Source organism: Leucoraja erinacea, chromosome 14 (assembly GCF_028641065.1).
Source record: "Leucoraja erinacea ecotype New England chromosome 14, Leri_hhj_1, whole genome shotgun sequence".
NCBI lineage: Eukaryota > Metazoa > Chordata > Chondrichthyes > Rajiformes > Rajidae > Leucoraja > Leucoraja erinaceus.
Window position 1 is genome coordinate 8,676,500 of NC_073390.1, and position 23,935 is coordinate 8,700,434.

A 23,935-nucleotide genomic window follows, 5' to 3' on the forward strand; every position below is an offset into this window, starting at 1 on the left:
CTTGCATTCAAATGGCTGGGGCAGGAAGTAAATCAGTAATCAAGTGGTCATTTTCCTTTTGATAACAACATTTCTGCTCAGTTTAAGTTACACCCTCACTAAAAATAGACAGAAATTCCTGGAATCTCATTGCACTGACTGGGAATGTTTGCTCAAGTGCAGAGTTATCTTCAAATAAAGTATTTTTTGGCAAACCTCTTTACTTAAGAAAGCAAATACATGTTTGCTACCACCATTACAAGTGATATGGTGACTTTGCAATCCGTGTTGGTCCTTTGTGTGCTGATTAAAAAAAAAAGGATGTTTGTTTCCTGAAGATATTGCTCCTAACAATATACTTAATTTAGGGAAAAGGGTAAGAATGAAGTTCTTGAGATAAATGGCAAATGATTACTAATTGAATTACGAAAGTGGTCTGAAGAAGGGTCTTGTCCCGAAATGTCACCCATTCTCTAGAGCAAAGGAATGGGTGACAATTTGGGCCAAGACCTTTCTTCCGTGTCTATCCGGTTTAAACCAGTTTCTGCAGTTCCTTCCTATACAAAAGTGGCCTTTTGTATTTACATTGTACCACTAATTACTTACAATAACTTGCAACTTGAAAAATCAATAAAATGGCAGATAATTGAAATCTTAAATAAAAACAGAAAGCGCTGAAAACACTCAGCAGCCAGGCAGCTTCTGCGGAAAGAGAACCAATTAATGTTTCAGGTCTGATACCTTTTATTTACATCAAAATGTTAATGGTTTCTCTTTTCTCAGCTGCTGTTTAGCAAGCTACTTTATTTGTTAATATCATTTGTTCAGGACCCAAACATACTAATATGGAATACATATATGGAAATGCAAAGGCCCAGATATTTATCTGCATTGATAGCATTAAAAGTGGTATGTAATTGACTTCAATAGATTAGAATCTCTGAGCCGGAGTACCATCAGAGTGCTATCTTCAGCACTCACAGACGAGGAATGAAATTTTAGGCATTGTTTCTTAATGTGTTTGTACAATTTGTACAACAAAAGAAGTTGCTTTTCATTATTTCAAATAAAGTACTTTACAGCCGAATAAATGCTCTTAAGATATAGTCAGTGATATAATATAGGAATCTTATTAACTAATTAGCACACAACAAGGACCCATTGCCATTAATGACCAAATTAGTTCCTTTTGTTTGGGGGGGTAGTAGTCTATCCATTCACTGCAGCTTAATTTCTGACTGGTCCCTGTTCTGATGAAAGGTCATTGACCTGAAATATTGGTCCAGTTTCTCTTTCCGCGATGCTGCCCGACATGCTGAACATTTCAAACTTGTATTACTTTTCCATATTTCCAACATCAACAGTGTTTTGCTTTTAGGTTTTATATGATACAATATGATAGGATAAAACGTTATATATCCCAGGAGGAGGGGGGGGGAGGAGAGTAGTCGGTCTACCCTATTCATTAACCTAATGTTTTGTGCTTTCACAATGTTTATATAATGAATGTGGCTAATTCCAACACCGGTCTAACTGCTTGAGTTTCATGGAGACCTTTTTGGTTTGTTCAAGGAGTCATAAACCAGTCCCGAAGCTCGCATTCAGGAAGCAAGAGACAGAGAAGTTATTCTACCGCTTTGGGACAAAGGCCTTCAAGCCACGATTATGAGGAATTGGATGATATGTTTGGTTCCACAGGTAGTGGTTTAGTTATCTTTTTGATAAGTATTTTCCTAGTTTTTCCTCCTTGATGCTCTGCATCCAAGAAAACACATGCAGAATCTATACATGATTTTTTTTCTCATTTTTTAACACTTCCCTGTTGGTTGTGTTTGTCCATATAAATCATTTTGTCCGCATCTTACACACATGTGCGCCAGCAACATACACGCATGAGCGCTGTCATAGTACATGCATGAACACATGTGCACTGGCATCTTACATGCACGTGTGACAGCATCTTACATGCATGTGCACCAGCATCTTACACGAATGTGCAACGACAGCTTACACGCATGCGCACCGGCATTGCTGCTGGCTTGGAACATCACGGGTGCACGCGTGGGCGGAAGATTGTACGCACCGTCTAAGGTGATGTGGGACTTGCCGTGGACTTGGCCGGGACAGTCTGATAGGCTGCAGCCATCTTTTGAAAGTTACAATGATGTTTACAGCTCAAAGTTAAACGGCAAATTACTGTTAAATTTCATACTCCATTGAGGTTATTGATGCGGGCAAAACTTAACAGGTGAAAGTTGACAAATTGGTGATCCAGATCCACTCCTGGATTGGGGGGTTTAGTTGTCGGGGTATCCCAACGCACTCTGGCATGGGATGGCACTGAATCTACTCCAGCATGGGGTGGGGGGGGGGCTGCAATATAGCAGGTCAGCAACATGGCTGAATTAGGTCCTCAGTTGAAGGCTGGGAACTGCCTGAAGAGAGGCTGCTTAAGTTGTTGTTTCCAGGAGTAGAGACAGCTTCATGGAACATCATGTTCGTTCTTGCACTTTGTTAGGATTCAGAAAATTGCAAAGACTACTTTAGCTAATGACATTGATTCTTTTCCTATAAAATCAACCTGGATATGTTCCAGCTGTACAGAGCAGTCAATAATCAACCCATTTTGAGTGAAATTGAAGTGTGCCAATAATTCTGCTGAAGTAGTTCATGCCACCAGGTCTGGGAGATCCCTTTCTGAGATGGTTTGGTAATCAGATTTTACTATGAATGCAATAAATCGTCCTCTTAAAGGACAGTACAACATTATGCAAAAATCATTTTGCTCATATTTAATTATAACCATGAGCTCAGTTTAATGTAGATTGTAAGATCTGTTATTTGCAAGCAAGATCTTTTCATGATTTGTGCAATAGTGTACTTTAACCTTTGATGTGGAAACAAATGTCATTGTGAATGTGTGCATCATAAATGTGTTGTGTGCATGCAAAAATGCTGTGTGTGTGTGTGTGTGTGTGTGTGTGTGTACATGCTCCTTGAGTTCACAGTGTGGGTGTCTACAGGAGCGTCACACAATTGGCAGCCCCGTCAACAGTCTGTCTGTTTTTCCGTCTTTTTTGAAAAATATTTAGTGTGTGTTAAAAGTTTGTGTAAATGTTCTCCGGTTTGTTTTATGTGGGGGAGCGGGAGGGGGTCGGAGGAAACATTTTTTTATTTTCTACCCTGCCGGAGATGCGATTGTTTTCCGGGTCGCATCTCCGGTCCCTTTGCGGCCTACCATCGATGGAGCTGGAGGCCTCAACGGATTGACTTGAGCCTCACCGCGGGACGTGGACTTAACATCAGAGCTGAACCCTTGCCTGGGATCGCTCCAACCGTGGCCTGCGGACTTACCATCAAGACCGCGCTGTCTTGGGAGAGGCCGAGTTGGGAAGCTCCAACAACATAGAGGCTCGACCAGTCCCGACACTGGGTTTGATCGTTGGCGCGAGGGAGCTGATATCCCCCGATGCGGGAGCTGATCGCCCCGACACAGAGGGCCCAAACACCGTCAGCGACAGGAGTCAAGATCGTCCCGTCAACGGAGCGCTAGAAGGGCAGAGATTTGAACTTATTTTTTCCCTTGTTTATGTTAAAATGTATTTTGTGTGTTCTGTTGCTTTTTTATTTGTAGACTTACTTGGCATGAAATTCCTCGTACGTTGTAAAACGTACTTGGCTAATAAAATGTTATTGTGATTGTTATATGTGATTGCATGCTTGCTGTGTTTAGTTTAGATTAGTTCAGAGATACAGCATGGAAACACCCCCTTCAGCCTGCAGGTCCACACTGGCCAGCGATCACCCTCACATTAGCACTATCCTGCACATATGAGGGACAATTCCACATTTTTTATAGTTGGAATGCTGGTGCCTCCTCTGGAGCAAGACTGAGCAACTCGGAAAAGCCGAAGACCGCCAGCACCTTCTCACCTGCCCACAGATGACAAGGGACTGTGTCCCCTCACGGAGAGTAGGATTGAGCTGCCAGGACCTTACTGAGACCACTACCACCTCCCCTTAGAGCAAGAATGACCTGTTGGGACAACATCAAGACTGCCAGCACCTCCTCACGTGGGCCCACAAGACGGACTGGGACCCGAACCTTCTCATCAGCATCGTCAATCACTGTAAATAAACCTTTTCACATGAAGTCACCTTACCATGAGCGTGTAGGACTAGTCATTGCCCAGATGACGTGCTCCCCATGTCACACTACAAACAAAGCTATTGACCATTTCTACAGCAGTTCTGTTGATGAGGAGAGGGTAGTGATCGCACTCCCATTTCCTTAGGTAAACAACCAACTTTTCTGTCTTGCAGGCATTAAAGGCTAGGCTGTTGGCCTGACACCAGGACACAAGGGTTCTCAATCTCTTTCCTGTACATCATCTCCTTAGACAGTGGTATCGGTGAACTGGAAGATTGGGTTGACTTTGAACTTGGCCACTCAGCCATGGGTGTACAGGGAGCAAAGCAAGGGACTGGGCACACATCCCCGAGGAACACCATTGAAGAGAGCCAGGGTGGAGGAAATGTTGTGATCAATTCTAACCGACTGATGTCTGCTGGTCAGGAACTTTAGACCAGTTACAGACAGAGAGGCCTCAGATGATTAGGAATTAACATTCAGTATTGTAGTGTTGAAGGCTGAGTTGTAGTCAATGAATATCTTCCGACATAGGCATTCTTATTGTGAAGAGCTGAATGTAGTGTAAGAAATCTGGTATCCTCTCCAAACTGTTTTCATGTACGTAAATTGTAAGGGGTCTAGGTTGGCCTGAAGATTGGCGCAGATGTGCTCTTTTTTTCAAAGCACTTCATTATGGTGGATGCTAGAGCTACTGAACGGTAGTCATTGCTACAGATCGTTTTATTTTTCACTGGAACTTGAATCACGGAGGTTTCTATGAAACAGATGGGGATAGTAGACTGTTGAAGTGAAAGGTTGAAGGTGTCGACGAAGACTGAGGCCAGTTGATTAGCTCACAATTTCAGAACCCATTGAGAGACTCCAACCAAGTTGGCCACTGTCCAAGAGTTTACCCTCACAAAAGCAAATCTGACTCTGATACTGAAATGTGTGAGATAGAGCCAATAGGGAATGGAGGATGTGCCAAGGTGGAGCTTTGTTTGCCTGCTCAAAATGAGCCTACCATGCGGAATCTTGTTAAAAAACCAATTAGCAAATATTATTCATGTTTCTTGTTCCCCAGCAAATCTCCTATCCACGCCAATCTGTTATCAATTAAACCCAAGGATGAAGTCCATCCGGATCTAGAGACCAATAAGCCCATGGCTCAAACTATCTACACATTATCATTGATAGCAATTTTCCAGAGGCTCTCTTTCTCTCTCTTCCAATTCCGGTTTGGAACAATTTCTGGGATGTTACTTAACTCTACAGTGAAGACTGATGCAAAATATTTGTTTCATTCTTTTACCATTCTTTTCATGCACTGTTCCTTCCCCAGCCATTTACTATCAGACCAACATTTGCTGTGTTTAGTTTCTTTTTAAAATACCTGCAGAAATTCCTACTACCTGCTTTTATATTTCTGACTTTTCATCTCGTTTTCTGCCCATTGTTTATACTTGTGCTCTGTGTGTGTGTGTGTGTGTACGCATCTGTTGCGTGAAAGTACACGCGTTCAGTACATGATATATGCAGGCACTGCGTGTGTGCGTGTGTGCGTGTGTCTCTCACAACTCCAGTGACCCAGATTCCATCCCACCCTCTGGAGCTCTCCTTGTGAAGTTTGCATGTTCTCCTTGTGACTGCATAAGTTCTTCATGGGTGCTCCAATTTGCTCCTGTACCCCTAAGATGTGCAGTTTGGCAAACCAATCAGCCATTATAAATTACCGGTAGTGTGCAAGTGGGTGGTAGTTGTAAAATCAGTAGAGAAGTGTGGGGGGGAGGGGGTAGTTTATGGGAATAGGGAAAGAATAAAATGCAGGATTAGTGCAAATGGGTGTTTGATGGTTCATGCAGATTTAGTGAGCGGAAGGGCTTGGCTCGTTGTATGACTGCTTAACCCTAGGGCTAAGATGTACTTCTGCTCTTTACAGGCAAGGATGAACTTCCAGCTACGCCAACCAGCGTGGGATCTTCATCATCCTCTGGTTGGGAAAGACAGAGTGTTCCAGATGGTAACTAATCCTCTTCTGTCCAATGACTGCTATATCACAAATCAAGTCTTTCCCACCTGATCATTCCAAAGTTATTAATGAATAAGCCACATGTTAAGAATTTATAATGTGGCACTTAAAAAAAATGGTGAAATTGAATTCATGCACTAGAAAATGATTTATTAACTTGGTCGCTATTGGTGTCTAATACAATCAAATTGTTTTTAAGTGATTTTCTATCTAGTTATCATAGTAAAACATAATAGACTCATATTTACCTCGCTTGCGATGTATGTGCTCACACTTGCCTTCTGCAGCTGTTTTATTAGCTCTGCTGCTGTGGCCATTGCATTTAATGCACTGGGGCAATGCACAGGTGGTGACTGGGTGACAGGCAATAGGAACTATGGACCTTTTAACTGCTCGATTGGCTACTGACACCTTGTGCTCTCCAAAGCCTTTCCACGCTCTCTAAATATCTCTGATTAGCGACATTCAGAAACAGTTGAAAAACATGTCTTTAAACAAATAGTTAACAATAAATAGAAATCTTCAAAATTCTATTTAATATAAATTAATAAAAGCATTAATTTTGATTAATGGGGTGGGGGAGTTGGTCTGCCCCATGACAGAGTGGTGAGGAGTTGTACAGTTTGATAGCCACAGTGAAGAAGGATCTCCTGTGGCGTTCCGTGCTGCATCTTGGTGGAACCAGTCTGTTGGTGAAGGTACTCCTCAGGTTGACCAGTGTGTCATGGAGGGGGTGAGCTGTATTGTCCGGGATGCTCTACAGTTTGAGGAGCATCCTCCCCTCCAAGCCTACCTCCCATGAATCCAACTCTGCCCCCAGGATGGAGCCAGCCTTCCTGATGAGTTCTATTTCAGAGTTCAAGTTCAGAATGATTTATTTTGTGTTACTGCTTCTGTCCTATGTCCTTGATCTATGTCTGTTGTTTCATCCTCAACCAGGTGAAACCAATGTTTGAGATGAACACAAAGTGGTGGATCAGGCAGGGTCAGGCAGCACCGGTGGAAGGAATGGATAGGCGGCATTTCAGAACTGGACCCTTCTTCAGATTTTTGAAGCCGTCTGAAGAAGGGTCCCAACCCTTGTTATTTCCCATTGTTATCTACACTGTGTGGTCAGGCAATTTGATAATGAAAAAAAAACTTTGGTCTTTGGTGGTGTCCAGATTGTTTGTGTTTTTATTTTGCACCCAAGGTGACATTACCTCTTAGTCTTGTGCAATGAATGGGAATAATATGTTATTCCTATTGGCAAGTCATAGTAATATACACAGCTATGAATGCACGTATATCAGTTATATGTTCATCAAGATTATATTAATTCTTCAGTGGTACATAACCAATATTTTTCCGAGTGACAACCTGTTTTTTCCCTTGATTGCCTGTGAAACCCAAATGATGGAAGAACAACCTGATTAGCTTTAAAATATACTTATGCACAGGATTCATCCATTCCGTATAAACAATGGGAGAACCTTCACCACAGGTATCCAGCAATTCAAGAAGATGGCTCAGTGCCTGTTTTTCTTTCAATTCTTTTTCTGCTTGGGCATTGCTGACAAGGCTGACCTCGCCTTGTCTTGGATGGAATGACAATCAAGAGAGTGGTCTTGCTTGGTGTTAAGTTTCTTCTGAGTTATTGGAGCAGCAGGTCTCGGCAAGTGAAGAGTTTGCATTACAATCCTGACAATTCATTGTAGATGGTGGGAAGGCATTGAAATGTCAGGGGCTGAATGACTTGCCACAATATACCTGACCGCTGATCTGCTCTTGCATCAGTTATTTGGCTGCTGAAGTTGAGTTTCTGGCCAACGATGACTCCAAGGAGGTTGAAATGGGAACTCAGTGACAGTATTGTCATTTAAGATCAAGGTGGAGATGGTTGGGCTTGTTGGAGATCATCATTGCCTGACATTTTTTGACATAAGCATTGTGTGCGACTTAGAAGCCTATACGTGAACATCATTTACATCTTGTTGGATGCAGCATGTTTAGTTTAGTTTCTTGTCACGTGTACTGAGGTACAGTGAAAATATTTTGTTGCGTGTAATCCAGTCTGCAGAGAGAGACGAGATGGTCACAATCGAGCCATTTACAGTGTAATTTACAACCCAAGAGAATAACATCCAGTGCGAGGTGAAGCCAGCAAAGACTGATCAAGGATAGTCCGAGGGTTAATGCTGCTAGAGGAATAGAGATTTAAGAGTGTGGAACGATTGTGATATGAGTTTGTAGATCTGCTTCTGAGGCTAGCACGCAAATAGTCACCTGGGCTGGGCGCCATCTTGGAAGCAGGTTGGGCTGTACTACATTTTGTAAACATTGCATGATCATTAACGGCCATCCCCACTTCTGACTTCATGATGAAAGGAAGGCCATTGATGAAGCAGCTCGTGATGACATTTCTCCACTGCAATGATGCCCTGGGTTTGACCAGGTCAACTCTCAACAACCACAACCCATTACCTTTGTGTGAATGTGACCAACCTCTGGAGTATTTTCCTTTTGTTGTCGGTGCTTCTGCGAATCTGGTAACGCCAGAACAAAAGGGTGACTTTTAAACCCACACAGTTTAAAATTGCCCAAATAGTCCAACTGGCCATTTTAGCAATCAATGACTATCTATATTACTAAAAGTCTGTTCTTGACCGGTTTTGGCCATCTGTGCTGTGATTTCCGAGAGAACGCCGCCACCTACGGCCGTCATTTTTGGCCACCTTGCTCAGAGCCCCCCTCCGCCGTATGTGTGCCGAGGATTTTTCCTGTCGATGAAAAATGACAGACTTATTTATGTTTTTACAAAATTCCCCATTCTGTCTGCTGCCCCTGCTGGAGGCAGGGGAAGGGACTATAAAACCAGGAAGTGGTGTGCCTCAATTAGTCTCTGCAAGCTGGAGCTCTGTCAATCAGTCTCTGTCACTCTGAGCTCTGAATGACACTGAACAAATGTCTACAGCACTGTGAGTACCCTTAATTTGGTTTGAAAATGAAAATATAGTTAGTTTGAAGTAAAAAAGCACTGCCTGCAGATGGTTGTTTGAGTTGAATTAAAAAGTCTCTCTCCCTCTCTCCCCCCCCCCCCCCCCCCCCCCCCTCCCCCCCCCTCCCCCCCCCCCTCCCCCCCCCCCTCCCCCTCTCCCCCCCTCCCTCCCCCTCTCTCCCTCTCTCCTCCCCCTCTCTCCTCCTCTCCCTCTCTCCTCTCCCTCTCCCCCCCCCTCTCTCGCTCCCCCTCCTCTCCTCTCCTCTCCCCTCCCCCCTCCCTCCCTCCCCCTCTCTCCCTCCCTCCCTCTCCCCCTCCCCCTCTCCTCTCTCCTCTCTCCCCCCCCTCCCCCCCCCCCCCCTCTCTCCTCTCCCTCTCCCCCCCCCCCCCCTCCTCTCGATATGGCAACAATACTCCATTGGTGTGAATATGATCTGCATCTTATGCAGGCTACTGAAACTACACATGAGAATCAACAGATCTGCAGCACTATCAACACGTGAATTTGTTGCTAATATTTTAATTAGTTTTGCTCAGGAGCAATAATGGAAGTAGTGTAAATTTATTCCATTCACATAATGATTTGATTATATCCCTGTAATCAAAGTGACATTTAAAAGCTTGAGGCCGCAGGCAGGTTCAATGTGGGAACAATTGGATGAGCTTGTGGGAAGTGTCTTTCTGTTCTCCTTGTGTTAATCCACTGGCATGAACCACCTATGAGAGACTGCCTTGATGAGACCCTGCTTGGAGGTTGGGTTGCGTATGTGTAACTGTAACTGAGGGGAGACAAGCCTTCCCACTAATTAGCTGAGAAAAGTAAGATCTGCATAAAAGAGGTCAAAATTAACAAATGCCCCTCGGTGGGTTAATAAGGCTGGGGACACAATTATGGGAAATGAGGAAATGGCAGGTTATGTATAAAAATATTTTGTCTTGGTCTGTATGATAGAGTTTAGTTTAAAGCTTAGAGATACAGTGTGGAAACAGGCCCTTCGGCCCACCGAATTTGTGCCAATGAGCTATCCTACACACTAATGCTATCCTACACACACAACCGATAATTTACTATTACACCAAGCCAATTAACCGACAAACCTGTTGGAGTGTGGGCAGAAACCAGAGATGCTGGAGAAAACGAATGTCGGTCACGGAGAGAACGTGCATACTCCGTACAGACAGCACCCGTAGTCAGAATCGAATCTGGGTCTCTGGCGTTGTAAGGCAGCAACTCTACCGTTGCGCCACTGTGCCACCCTAGAAATACCACAAAAAATTGAGGAATATGAGGGAGAAATTAAATACCAGTACCATCTCTTGAGTGTTAGTATTAGTCAAACCAATGGGCTCATATGCTGATAAATGTTCATGACCTGATGATTTGCATCATAATGTCCGAAAAGATCCGACTGCTGAGTTAACAGAAGCACTGGTTCTAATATAAAATTCTTGTTTTCTGAATATGTACTAGCAGATTGTAAAGGAGTATACCTGTGGAGGAAGTAGTTCCTATAGAATATTGGGCCTTAATAGATTATTAGATGTTGTTAGATTAGATTATTAGATCTTATTGAAACATATAAGATTATTAAGGGTTTGGACACTAGAGGCAGGAAACATGTTCCCGATGTGGGGGAAGTCCAGAACCAGGGGCCACAGTTTAAGAATAAGGGGTAAGCCATTTAGAATGGAAATGAGGAAACACTTTTTCACACAGAGTTGTGAGTCTGTGGACTTTTCTGCCCCAGGAGGCCGGTTCTCTGGATACTTTCAAGAGAGAGCTGGATAGGGCTCTTAAAGGTAGCAGAGTTGGGGGATACGGGGAGAAGGCAGGAACGGGGTACTGATTGTGGATGACCAGCCATGATCACATTGAATGGCGGTGCTGGCTCGAAGGGCCGAGTGGCCTACTCCTGCACCTGTTCTTTATTGTCTATTGGGCCAGCAAGGGACTGAATTAATGACTATCCCATAAAAAGAGGTAAATAGAAGAGATGGTGGAGTCATGGGAGGTTTGTTATGAGGTTATGCTCTGGTGAAGGAGGGGGAATGATTGCCGTCTGTAGCAAGATGTACTTGAATTGGAGACCATGAAGCTGAAGGCTGGGAGCAGAAAATGTTTAGAGGAATTAAAGATAATTTAACATTTAGTGGTGGTTCATGGCCCAAATGTTACTCTTATTTTGTAGAAATCAAGTACTTTTTTTTTGGTGAGTAAATTGACTGGAGTCACTTTAATAAATAAAACACTTGCATGACTTGCAGATTTATTTGTAAACTACTTTCAGCAAACTTGATTAAAGGACGAAAATGCTTCTGGCTCCAGATCCTGATCCTGGCTGCATGTTCCTCTTCTTAACCATGAGAAAGGTTGTAAGGAAGGGAGGTTGTATCAGGTCAGAATTCCTGGGATGTAACACATTTGCGTAAATCACTGCTTTACAATGCAGCAAGACTGCACACTGTGATTAGGAAAAGGAGAGAACGATATTACCATGTTCTCAGTTTGCTGGATAACGATGCTGTAACTTGCAGAAAGGGTGTCCATTTCTCTCGGACTTCTGTGATTCCTCTGCTGATGTTACAGGAGACAGGGAACTCTCCTGGGGAAAACTATGTGCTTTAGTAGTGGCTGAAGCGGAGGTCTTTTTTATACAATTCTTTATACTAAGGAAGTAGAGTATTAAATGGCTGTCCCACTTGGGCAACCTAATCCGTGTGTTCTTGCGAGTTTGCCCTCGACTCGTACTCACAGCATGGTCGACACAACGTTGTAAGAGGTCTTTGTAAATCTCCTTCATGCTCGAGAGTGGTTCCCATGTACTCGAGGCCTCAGCTAGGTCACGGCGTATTTTTCAACGTTGAAAAATGCCCTCGAGTAAAAAAAGGTCGCCATGGAAAAAAACTATACATTGTTTACTTATAGGTTTAGTCGTAGTAGGTCGGCATGTTTGTCGTAGATAATCGAGAGCAGTCGAAGGTAGTCCTAGATAGTCTTCATCATAGTTGAAGGGAGGTCGAAGGGAGGTTGAAGGAGATCTTCATTCTCCACTATTCGGTGTCCAATTTTCTCGAAGTTAGTCGTAGCTAGTCATAGCTAGTCGAAGCTAGACTTCAAGTCTAGAAGGTGGTCGAAGGAAGTCTTCTACATTGTTGAAGGAGGTCTTCAACATGACATTTTTTCAAACTCTCCTAAACTCTTCTAAACTCGCCAATTAGGTCTCCCAAGTGGGACAGCCCCTTTAGAATTCTATTATCTCTTCAGATAGACACAAAAAGCTGGAGTAACTCAGCGAGACAGGCCACATCTCTGGCAGCATTTCAGGTCAAAACCCTTCTTCAGTTAGGGATTAGGGAATCGAGAGATATAGACGATGATGTAGAGATAAAGGATAATGAATGAAAGATATGCAAAAAAGTAACGATGATAAAGGAACCAGGCCACTGTTAACTGTTTGTTGGGTGAAAACGAGAAGCTGGTGCGACTTGGGTGAGGGAGGGTTCAGAGAGAGGGAATGCCGGGGTTACTTGAAGTGAGAGAAATCAACATTCATACCACTGGGCTGTAAACTGCCCAAGCAGAATATGAGATGCTGTTCTCCTCAGCAGCCTTAAAGCATCAAATGTGAGTTCATTTCCTTCTTCCATTTTTTTTCATTCGAGCAAATGGAACAATCTTTGCCGTTGCTTCTGCATCTGAAGTAACGGATGGTTAGTGTAATCGTCCATGAATTCAGCTGTGAACGGTGGAATTTTGGGGAGTCAATGCGAAGAGCAAGGACACCTGGATAAGAGACTACTATTCCTTTTATCCTGGGTACTACAAAGGAAGGTTGAATTCCACAAAGGGATCAAGAAGGCGAACATTAAATAAATGACTTCTGCTTTAGACTAGTTTGCCAGAAGTCTTCTGCAGCTTCAAGTCAATGGTTATCTTTTCCAGCTTGCTTGGTTTTTTTCTGAACTATTTTTGTTATCTCTCATCTTCTCTGCTTTCAGCACATGATCGGATGAACACATATTAATAAAATCCTTTCCTAAAACTAGATTCAAACAATGGTTGCAACTCCTTGCATGAATACATTACTGTTTAAGCCAACAATATTTAGTCCTATGGTTGACCAGGGAAGAGAGGTGACAGTCCAACTCGTTGCTCACCTTGGCTTTCCTCCACTCTGCTTTTCTAACAATACAGCTGGCAAGGTAATTCATTTTGTTGCTACAAACTGCTGCAGCCCCATCTCTTTGCTGAATATCCTCATTTAATCCATACTGTTCTTCCTTTGCAAAAGAAGATGACCTTGAACAGGAAGCAGTGCACAAGGACTGGTGGTGGGACTCATCTACTACACAAAGTGAGGGGCCCATCACGAAGACCATTGACTGGGAGACGGAAGCTCATGGAGGTGACACTGCTCCTGGTTTGTGCAGATCCGTACTCTCTTGTGGTGGTGATTAATATTTTTTTTGTAAAGTTCAGACCTGTTTCTGCGTTCTCGTTGCTACACTGTGAATAATATCCATGTGTTCATTCACATTTGTTCCTTAAACAGAAAAAAGCGATGCCCTCGGAGAGAGATCAGATGTCTCCACACTGCAAGATTCGACTCCACCCTCTGCTTTGACCATGCCACCTCAGCCAGGCACCGGCCCAGTCACAGACACTTCAGAGGAAGTGAATGAGTTTAAGAGGGAGACACAGAGTGAGTCACTGATCACGGTGCAGGAAGGGGCGGAGGTAGTGGCCGAAGGAAGATTCCAGCTGATGAGCTGAGGTTTGGCCTGACGTTTGAATCTCATGAGAGCACTGATGAAGCACATTGACATCTCGCTGCTGGAAACAACGTGAGCTGGCCTGAGCGATGCAGTCCCCTGACCAGTCGCAGTTAAAACACCAACACACAGCAAACAGATTACGAATTAGTTTATTGTCCAATACATCAAGAGTGCAATCAAATTCCTTGTTCACGTGAAGCTCGTAGGGTAAACAGTATACATACATAATGATACATGTAACAATAAATACAAGTGCACAACAGCAGTATGGTGCAATGCTGGTGTGCAGAAACTGAGTATTGGAAAATAATATTCAAGTACAATAATTGAATGACCAATGAAGTAGAGTGAAGAGTATGTGGCAGCACCTCTGGAAATGGGGAATGAAAGAGGTGGTTGCTTCAGGAGTCAGATCGCAGTGGTGAAGAAGCCATTCTTATCCCTGGGCAACCAAGTTTTCAAGCTCTTGTATCTTCTCCCAGAAGATAGAAGACAGAAAGGGAGTTGCCAGGTGAAATGCATTCTAGACAATGCCTCCAGCCTTCCTGATGCAGGTCCACTGGGAAGATGGACTGGATGGAAGGATGTGACCTGCCTGTGCTGGGCTGGGCTGGGCTGTGTTCACCACTGTCTGCAGAACCACCAGTTGCTGCTGCTTTGTGATTAAGAAGCAGGTGACATTATTGTTACCAGCAGGGTGCCAAGCACAGTTTGTCTGTCTTTCTGATGATGCCAAGACAATGACAGTCAAATATGTAATAACGTTTTTGAAAAGACGTGGAGACGTCAAAAATAATCTGAAAACCAGAAGCAAAGTGTCAGTTTTTACTCAAAGGATAATGACAGCACTTGTCATCAGAGTGTCAGGTGTACACAAACATAGGAGGAGGCCTCTACCACTCAATCGCCAATTCTTTGACAGGACAATTGAGCAGTTTAATTCATCACGACTTCGTACTTGTTTCAAAAAATAAATTGACATTTTTCTAACAAGAATAACTCGCTAGTTTTGGCATTTTTCTAATAAGAATAACTCGCTAATTTTGACATATTTCTAAGCAAAAGCAGAATGATTAGTTCAAAATATTGAAACAACAATAATTTGAAGGAATATTTTAAACAGAACTAGGATAGAAAATGGTTGTATCCACTGAGTACCGTGTAGTAAAATTTGCGCTTGATAAAATAATGCTTTTCCCCATGTTTTTCCCCCTAATAAATGATAAACCCAAAGATGATACAATTTTGAACTTGCAAATTGGTCAGTTTTCATTTGCAATGCAAACAGGCACTTCAAACCTGATTCATGAGTATTGATAAATTGACTTCAAAATTGAGATTGCTGGTTGATATTATTACAGGTGTTTAGACCATAAACTGCTTGACTTCAGTCAAGTTGTATGCAACTGGCATTAAACTTGGATCTTCGGGCATGAATTCAGAGCGTCCATTAAGTTCATGTTCATAAGTTGTGGTAGAAGTAGGCCATTTGGACCATCAAGTCTACTCTGCCATTCAATCATGGCTGATCTATCTTTCCATCTTAATTCCATTCTCCTGCTTTCTCCCCATAACCCCTGACACACATACTAATCAAGAAATCTGTCAATCTCCCCCTTAAAAATATCCAGTGAAATAGCAATGAATTCCACAGATTCACCACACTCTGAGTAAAGAAATTCCTCCTCATCTCCTTTCTAAAGGTATGTCCTTTTATTCTAAGGGTTATGGCCTCTGGTTCTATTTGGTAGGTATTACTGAGGTTCCCCCTCATCCGTCTAAACTCCGGTGAGTACAGGCCCATTGCCGTCAAATGCTCATCACATGTTAACCCAATCATTCCTGAGATCATTCTTGTAAACCTCCTCTGGACCCTCTCCAACACCAGCACATCCTTCCTCAAATTTGGGGCGCAAAATTGCTCACAGTACTCCAAATACAGTGAGACCAGTGCCTGATAAAGCCTCAGCATTACATCCCTGTTTTTATATTCTAGTTCTGTAAAAATAAATGCTAGCATTGTGTTTGCCTTCCTTACTTCCGATTCGACTTGAAAATTAACTTTTTGGGAATCCTGCACCAGCACTCCCAAGTCCCAATAACTCATCCTTGATTCCTCATGCCAGTAACCAACACTGTGGTTCACTAATGAAATGGAAGCCCAGGGTAATTTAAAGCTGATGTCACGAAGCATATTGCCACAAAGATAATCTACTGAAGAAAACTGGGACTGTTTAGACAAGGCTACCTCAAACAGACTGTAGTCTATTTAAAAAACAACTCTACAAATTACAGCAAGCAGAAAACGACCAAAACTTGAGTGGTGGCATCATTTCTCTAGTTAAGTGAAGTAAGATCAATCACAGTCACCTACAGCAATAATAGATAAGAAATTACTGAATATTCCTTGTTATGCTCAGGAATAGAAGTGTCAATGTATGAAACAATATGTATTGCTTTATGTGTAGGAAGGAACCACAGATGCTGGTTTACACTGAAGATAGACACAACATGCTGGAGTAATTCAGCTGGACAGGCAGCATATCTGGATAGAAGGAATGGGTGAGGTTTCGAGTCAAGACCCTTCTGCAGACTGAGAGTCCCCTGACTCAGTCTGAAGACGGGGCTCGACCCGAAATGTCACCTATTCCTTCTATGTGTTGCTTTATGATTGGTACTATATACAAGGGAATCAGGAGAATGTTGTGAGGTTTTGTCATAACATAGATATGTTTCAAGATGTCAAAAATTGATGGTTTATTATGATTAATACAGCAAAGTAAACATTTATTGGGGGCATGTGGTTGAAGAACTCGGTGTATATGGGCATTGGAAGAAACTGGTTGTAAATTGGTACTTTGGCATTCTGCACTTTGATAAAGTATGTTTTCAAGACTTCTACACTACTGCGCCAAAGTAATTTATTAAACAGATTTTATATAGCATGACGATCAATTGTGATCTTGGCAAATGAAATTGTAAACTTCTGCGTAACAGCTCCCCCTACTGATAGGATAGCTGAATTACAGAATTCTCCATCAAGGCACAGGCAGATAAGTTCTGTTGAATCATGTGATGTTCACGCTGGTCACATATGTGCTATGTTCTTCAACCTCTGTGGGAAGATGTTCCCAAAGAAGACCAAGGATTTACTTGTGAAGTCTGAGAACTTCCAGGTTGACAGGTATCTGACACTCGCACGTTAGATGCACGGACAGTTGCATTGTGCACTCTGCAATGCAGGCCTGGATCAGATGATTTCGGCACTCCTGCAGAAACAGACATTTAACATAAATGCGAGACTTTCTTTGGTATGTCAGAAGCGATTGTGCCTTTCCAGGCACCAAAAGACTTCTCAGCTGTTTTCCTTATTGCTGGATGTCTCTTATCAATGGTTACATTTCTTTTTTTGGGCTCCTTTACAAATGCCCATCATTCGACATACTCAGTCTTGTTGGGGTGATTTTCGCAAGAAAACTAAGCTCTTTGTTCCTTAACCAAAAATCCTACACAATCATAGAGGTTGCTCCAGTCAAGGTTTTTATTTTGTGTTAAATGTTAGTGTTAATGCTTTATTAAGTATAGCACTTTGGAAACGGAGAATACATGTTAACTGATCAAGGCCAGAGCTAGATTAATGTGTTGTAAAGTTTGGAAACATTTGAACTGATTGGTCATACAAATCACGGCATTCATTTTGGAAGTCAGATATACTTGTGAGCAGGGGCAGTATGATGAAGGCTCACAGATTATTCCAATAAGTTTGAAAGTTTATAGTTTAACTAAAACCACAGCACCATTTGACTTATCTTTGTTAACATATTGTCAGTTAAATTTGTATCTTGTAAGCCTCAATGCATTATATTTGATAAACATGCAAAGCACCTAAACACTAACATTTAATTGATTTGCAATTTTTCTTCGATATAACAGTATTCTTTGTTTTCCAGGCAATGTACAGAGTCCATCCGCAATCTCAGTCCGAACACAGAAATCATTTGAAAATTTCTTTGCATCCAGGTAACCTGATAAATCGATACTAAATTAGCTTCTTATCTTATGGATAGTAGAAGACAGAATTTTGTCTATTTGCCCAAAATACAGAGTGGCATTTACTGATAATTCTGAAATAATTGAAGGAGAATGATGGGATGATCTTATAGAGGTGTATAAGATCATGAGATGAATAGATTGGGTAGATGCACAGAGTCTCTTGCCTAGAGTAGGTGAATTGAGGACCAGGGGACATAGGTTTAAGTTGAAGAGGAAAAGATTTAATAGGAAACTGAGGGGTAACTTTTCACACAAAGGGTGGTGGATGCATGGAACAAGCTGCCAGAGGAGGTAGTTGAGGCAGGAACTATCTCAACGTTTAAGAAGCAGTTAGACATGTACACGGGTAGGACAGATTTGGAGGGATATGGACCAAATGTGGCAGGTGGGACTAGTGGGACATGTTGGCCGGTGTGGGAATGTTGGGTCGAAGGGCCTGTTTCCACACTCTGAGATGGATATACTTCACATGTACATCAAACACTAGCTAAAATACAGTAACTATTTTGTGGCACAGTGCATTCCTAATCATCCATAAATACGCCAAAAAATAAATGTGCAGCATTATCCTTTGAGCATTATCCATTATCCTGGCTCGGACAAACCTCTGATTATTAATAACCCATTTTCTGTTATTTGCACTTTATCAGTTTATTTATTCATGTGTGTATATATTTATATTATGGTATATGGACACACTTATCTGTTTTGTAGTAAATGCCTACTATGTTCTGTGTGCTGAAGCAAAGCAAGAATTTCATTGTCCCATACAGGGACATGACAATAAACTCGCTTGAACTCACTTGAACTTGAACGAGTTAAGAGTGTTTGATTGCCAAATGTACTAGGAATGGAACATTGAAATTCCTATTTGTTGCAGCTTTACAGGCACACTAATGGTACAGATAAATAAAACAGATAAATATACAATAATCAATAATATAATTATCCCACCACGAGTCACATCTTCTCATCTACACCCCTTTCGGTCTCCTTGGAGACCGTCGTTCCCTCAGTATCTCCTTGGTTCACCTATCACTTCCCACCCAAACCACCCCGTTCCCTGGTACTTACCCCTGCAACTGCAAGAGATATAATATCTGTCCCTTTATCTCCCGATTCACATCCATCCAGGGACTCCAGCAATGCATCCAGGTGAGACAGAGATTCACTTGCACCTCCTCCAATGTCATCTATTGCATTCAATGTTCCACATTTGTCCTCCTTTAAGTCGACGAGACCAAGCATAGACGAGGCGACCGTTTTGCTGAACACTTGTGCTTGGTCTACTTGTGCTGGTAATCTCTCAATTACTAACCATTTTAACTTCCCTTCCGATACTAACCTTTCTGGCCTGGGCCTCTAATGCCAGAGTGAGGCCACGTGCAAACTGGATGAATAGCACTTCATATTCTGCTTGGGTAGCCTGCAACTTACTGGTATGAACATTGAATCCTCCAATTTTAGATGACTATGCCCCCCCCCCCCCCCCCCTTCCCCCCCTCTCTCCCCCCATGCCACATCTGGGCTCACACCCATTTCTCCCTATTGCCCTTGTCCTGTCCTCTTTAACCTATTCCTCTTTGCACAACCTATTCCTCTTGAGGTTGCACAATCGGACTATCTCACCAGGGACTAACTGTACAGAACGTTTTTTCCTTCTATTATTTATTATGTAAAATAATATGTTCTATTATGTTTACATTTGTTTGGTTGTTTTTTGTTTTTCACTTTCTTTGATCATGTTTTGACAAGTAAACTATGACTGACTTATCTCCTTAAATGATCAAAGCCCCCTCACCTGGAGCCACCTGTCACCAGACTTTGCCCTGCCCCCACTTTACTTCCAGCTCCCCCACCCCACCACAATCAGTCTGAAGAAGGATCCCGGCCCAAAACATCATCTCCAGAAATGCTGTGTGACTCGTTCAGTTACTCCAGCACTTTGTTATCAGTTAATCAGTATTACTAGATAACTAGATCATAATCTAGTAGTAGTAGTGCAACTTGTACAATGTCCATAATAGTTCATTCTGAGATAGGGTTGTGGTTAAGATTATGCAATGTGGTTTTCATACTGGTTGCTTGAATGAGGCTCTCGTACTTGGAGGTGGCAGTTTCCTCGCCTCTGTACATTCTCCCCGATGGGAGCAGCAAGACTAGAGTGTGGCCAGGGTGATGTGGGTCTTTCAGCTATATGTATTAGCCATATTCTTGAGGCAGCATTTCCTCTAGTTACCTTCTATGGTGGGGAGGCCAATACCCGTGATTGACTGGGCAATGTCCACCTCTCTCTGGACCCTCTTTCAATCATGGGCATTCGAGTTACTGAGTCAGACCCTGATGCAACCAGTCAGTATGCTCTGTATGCTCTCTCTGATGTAGAAGTTCAATAAAGTGTTCAGTGAAATGTTGAATCTCATCAAACTTCTGTGGAAGCAGAGGAGTTGATAAGCTTTATTTGTGATTGTAACAATGTGCTGGGTCCAGGACAGATCTTCAGAGATGTGCACGCCCAGAAACCTGAAGCTATTGGGTCTATTTGCCACCATACTGCTGATAAAGACAGGTTCAGAGATTTTCAGCTTTCCGTTCCTGAAATCAACCTTGGGCTTGTTATTGTTAACAGGAACAATGATGTTCTGGCACCATTCAATCAGATTATCGATCCCCCTGCTCTATTCTGACTCATTGGTACTTGATGTTTGTCCAACAATGGTGGCGAATGTAAAGGATGGCATTGGATTGGTGACCAGCTACACAGTCACAGTACAGAGAGAGAATAAGGCAGGCACTGAGCAGCCTTGAGAATCCCCTGTGCTGATGCCAAGCTGTAGTCAATGAACAGCAGCCTGGTGTATGTCTTCCTGTTGTCTAAGTGGTCCACTGCAGAGTGGACAGCCAGGGAGATTGCATCTGCTGCTGATCTGTTGTGGCGGCAGGCGAATTGTAGTGTATAGTATTGTTTATAGATACTGTGTGGAAACAGGCCCTTCGGCCCACTGAGTCCGTGCCTACCAGAGATCCCCGCACATTAACACTATTCTACACACACTAGGGACAATTTTAAAATTTTACCAAGCCAATTAACCTATAAACCTGTACGTCTTTGGAGTGTGGGAGGAAACCAGATCACACGAAGAAAACCCACAAGGCCACAGGGAGAACGTACAAACTCCGTACAGACAGAACCCGTAGTCGGGATCGAACCCGAGTCTCTGGCAACTCTACCACTGTGCCACCTTGCTGTGGGTCCAGGTTCTTACTAAGGCAGGAGTTGATCATAACCAGTGAACGTCTTAAAGCACTTCATCACAACAGACATGAGTTAATGATCATTAAGGCATGTCACTTGCTCTTCTTGAGTATCAGTATTGATATTGCTCTACCAATATAATAGTTCTACAGGAAACATTAACGCAGATATAACCTGTCTCCACTTTTTGAAATAGTTTAGGTGTCTGGTGTGAATCTAGCAAGTTACTAACTTTTCCTTTTTTTTTTTTACCCAAAAAGGCTTAGCCTGGGAAGGTACAGAAGCTCAAGTCAGACTGGAAAATACATACCGATAAAACCCAACAGTCTTTCTGCTAAACCAGACATATTGCCTGCAGAAGACATTCATGATTATATGCCACTGGTAAGATAAATGTAATGTTTTATTTTGAGTAGTGTTTATGAATCCTTAAGACATCTACCACTGCTGATCCTACCACTGTTCCCAGCGTACCAGGAATTATCGTTTTGTTAGTGAAAGAGCAAGCAGAAAGACACCAACAATGTTCCACCATTGAAGAAGGGTTTCGGCCCGAAACATTGCCCATTTCCTTCGCTCCATAGATGCTGCTGCACCCGCTGAGTTTCTCCAGCATTTTTGTGTATTTTTCACACACAATTGTTTGAACATACATTTTGCTGTCTCTTATTTGCTAGACAGAAAATGTAAGAACTTAGAAAAATCCACAATTACATTCTGCTTGACCAAATACATCATTCGAATGAAATGTGTAGGAACTGTAGATGCTGGTTTACACCAAAGATAAACACAAAATGCTGGAGTAACTTAGCGGGACTGGCAGCATTTCTGGAGAGAAGGAATGGGTAACGTTTCGGGTTGAGACCCTTCCTCAGACTGTGAGTCGGAGTCGAGAATTCTAGAGATATTTGAATGAAATGTTCAGTTTACTGATCTGATGTTCTTCTGTAAAATATAGAAAATGTTTTCTTATAGCATCAAAATGACTGTGTAATTGTGCAGATCAATGGACTTCAAATAGTTTGTACAGATCATAACTAATCCAGTTCAAATCCTTCATCAATGTAACATTGAGATTTTGTTACAATTTTTAATGTGTGAATAATATCAGCGTAGTAATAACACAAATGATTATGGGAGCATTATGTAACTCTACCATCTTTCCCATGATGTCGTTTTTTATTTATTGTTAAGTGTTTCAACTCTCAAATATTAAAAATGATCAATTTTGTATGCATTTGCTGCAACTGTAATAACAGCATAATAGAGCTATCTGGAAAATAACCTTCTGCTTAAGGGCACATTTAACTAGAACTTTATTGTTGCAGGTGCGATTGCAATTGGCATCTGGAGCTTTTCTTCTAAATGAAGCCTTCTCTGAAGCAGTTCAGATTCCTTTCGATCGACTGAGGAGGGCCTCGCCCTTCTCCTGCCATCGAGCAAGTCTCAGTCCATCTTCTCGCTGCGCAATGACCAGCAAGACTGAGTCTCCTCTCAGAGGGAAGATCTCCATCCATGGAGAAGGGGTGGTTCAACCTTGTGCTGATAGGAACGACCAGTGCCTGCTTGAAAACAATCAGGAAAATGCTGAAGAGAACATAAAAGGTTCAAAGAAAATTACGTGGTCGCATCTGGAGGGTGTTGTGGATCATAGCAGTTCTCTAGCAAGTAGGTGCAACTCATTCAGTGCCAGCGCTGATGGTCAGAGCACCGTCGTTCAGCTGGTGGACAGTGGCAGGGGCTCTGAGAGCGACCTGTGTGAAAATTCACCAGTCACTTCAGAAAGCAGTGGAGCCTCCTACAGGTTAATAAATGATTTGAACTCCCAGTATGATGACTTGGAAGGGATGAGCTGGGCGACTGCAGTCGGACTGGGCTGGCTTGAGCATCAAAGTGCAGGTTATTTTCCAGAATGGGAGCTTATTGCTGCCAAGGCCGACACGTGGCTACATTCCCAACAACTTCCTGAACAGATGAATATTAACGGACTGAAGGCAGCAACTAGGCAGCTTTTCCTGCTGCTGCGTCATTGGAATGAGAATATCAAACTCAACATGTTGTGTTATAACCCCAATAATATGTAAATACAAATATTTAATTAATATAATATATAAATACTTGATAATAATTTTAAATTGGTGTGCAGAAAATTATAGTGCCTGATTAAAAATAACCCCAAATGAGTCATCCTGCTGCATCTTTTGATATGAGGCAACTGTTCTGCCACTTAGTGACCATTGTGACAGCACCATTCTATTAATTATGGTGCAGATTTCAAATGTTTTACCTCCTTTCTATGAAATACCTGCAAAGGAAATTTGATGATTAACTGTACAAGGACTGGCCTGGATTTATAATGAAATAAATGGCAATATTGATTTTACACTGCTTTTCACTGGAACATTTTGTTGCAATTTTCAGAAGAGAGGTTTCACAATAATTGCACATCTTTTTCTTCAATTGAACACTGCACTAGCAATCCGTCTATCCGGTTCTGTTGATTTCAGACAATTACCTTTCACACTGGCCAGTTCATGAAAACAGAATAGAGCACTTCTATTCCTAGAGGAAAACCACCATTCTTGATCAGTACAGGTATCAGGGGTTATGAGGTGAAGGCAGGAGAAGGGTTAGGAGGGAGAGATAGAGCAGCCATGATTGAATGGTGGAGCAGACTTGATGGACAAATGGCCTAATTCTGCTCCTATCACTTATGACCTAATGACTATTGTC

At 42.4% G+C, this 23,935-nt stretch overlaps 1 protein-coding gene across 5 annotated transcripts in view; it reads left to right on the forward strand.

Annotated features, from left to right (window-relative positions):
- vwa5b2 (von Willebrand factor A domain containing 5B2) overlaps positions 1-23,935 on the forward strand; it is a 128,383-nt gene extending 104,448 nt beyond the window's left edge. For 2 of the 5 annotated variants that reach the window (XM_055645545.1, XM_055645544.1), the window contains exons 18-24: positions 1,552-1,677; positions 6,051-6,131; positions 13,410-13,568; positions 13,671-13,820; positions 17,844-17,913; positions 21,463-21,586; positions 22,531-23,935. In XM_055645545.1, coding sequence (XP_055501520.1) covers positions 1,552-1,677; positions 6,051-6,131; positions 13,410-13,568; positions 13,671-13,820; positions 17,844-17,913; positions 21,463-21,586; positions 22,531-23,286 — 1,466 coding nt within the window. In that variant the 3' untranslated portion in view covers positions 23,287-23,935. The remainder of the gene's footprint in view (positions 1-1,551; positions 1,678-6,050; positions 6,132-13,409; positions 13,569-13,670; positions 13,821-17,843; positions 17,914-21,462; positions 21,587-22,530) is intronic. The other 3 variants (XM_055645547.1, XM_055645546.1, XM_055645548.1) reach the window with 3 other exon arrangements.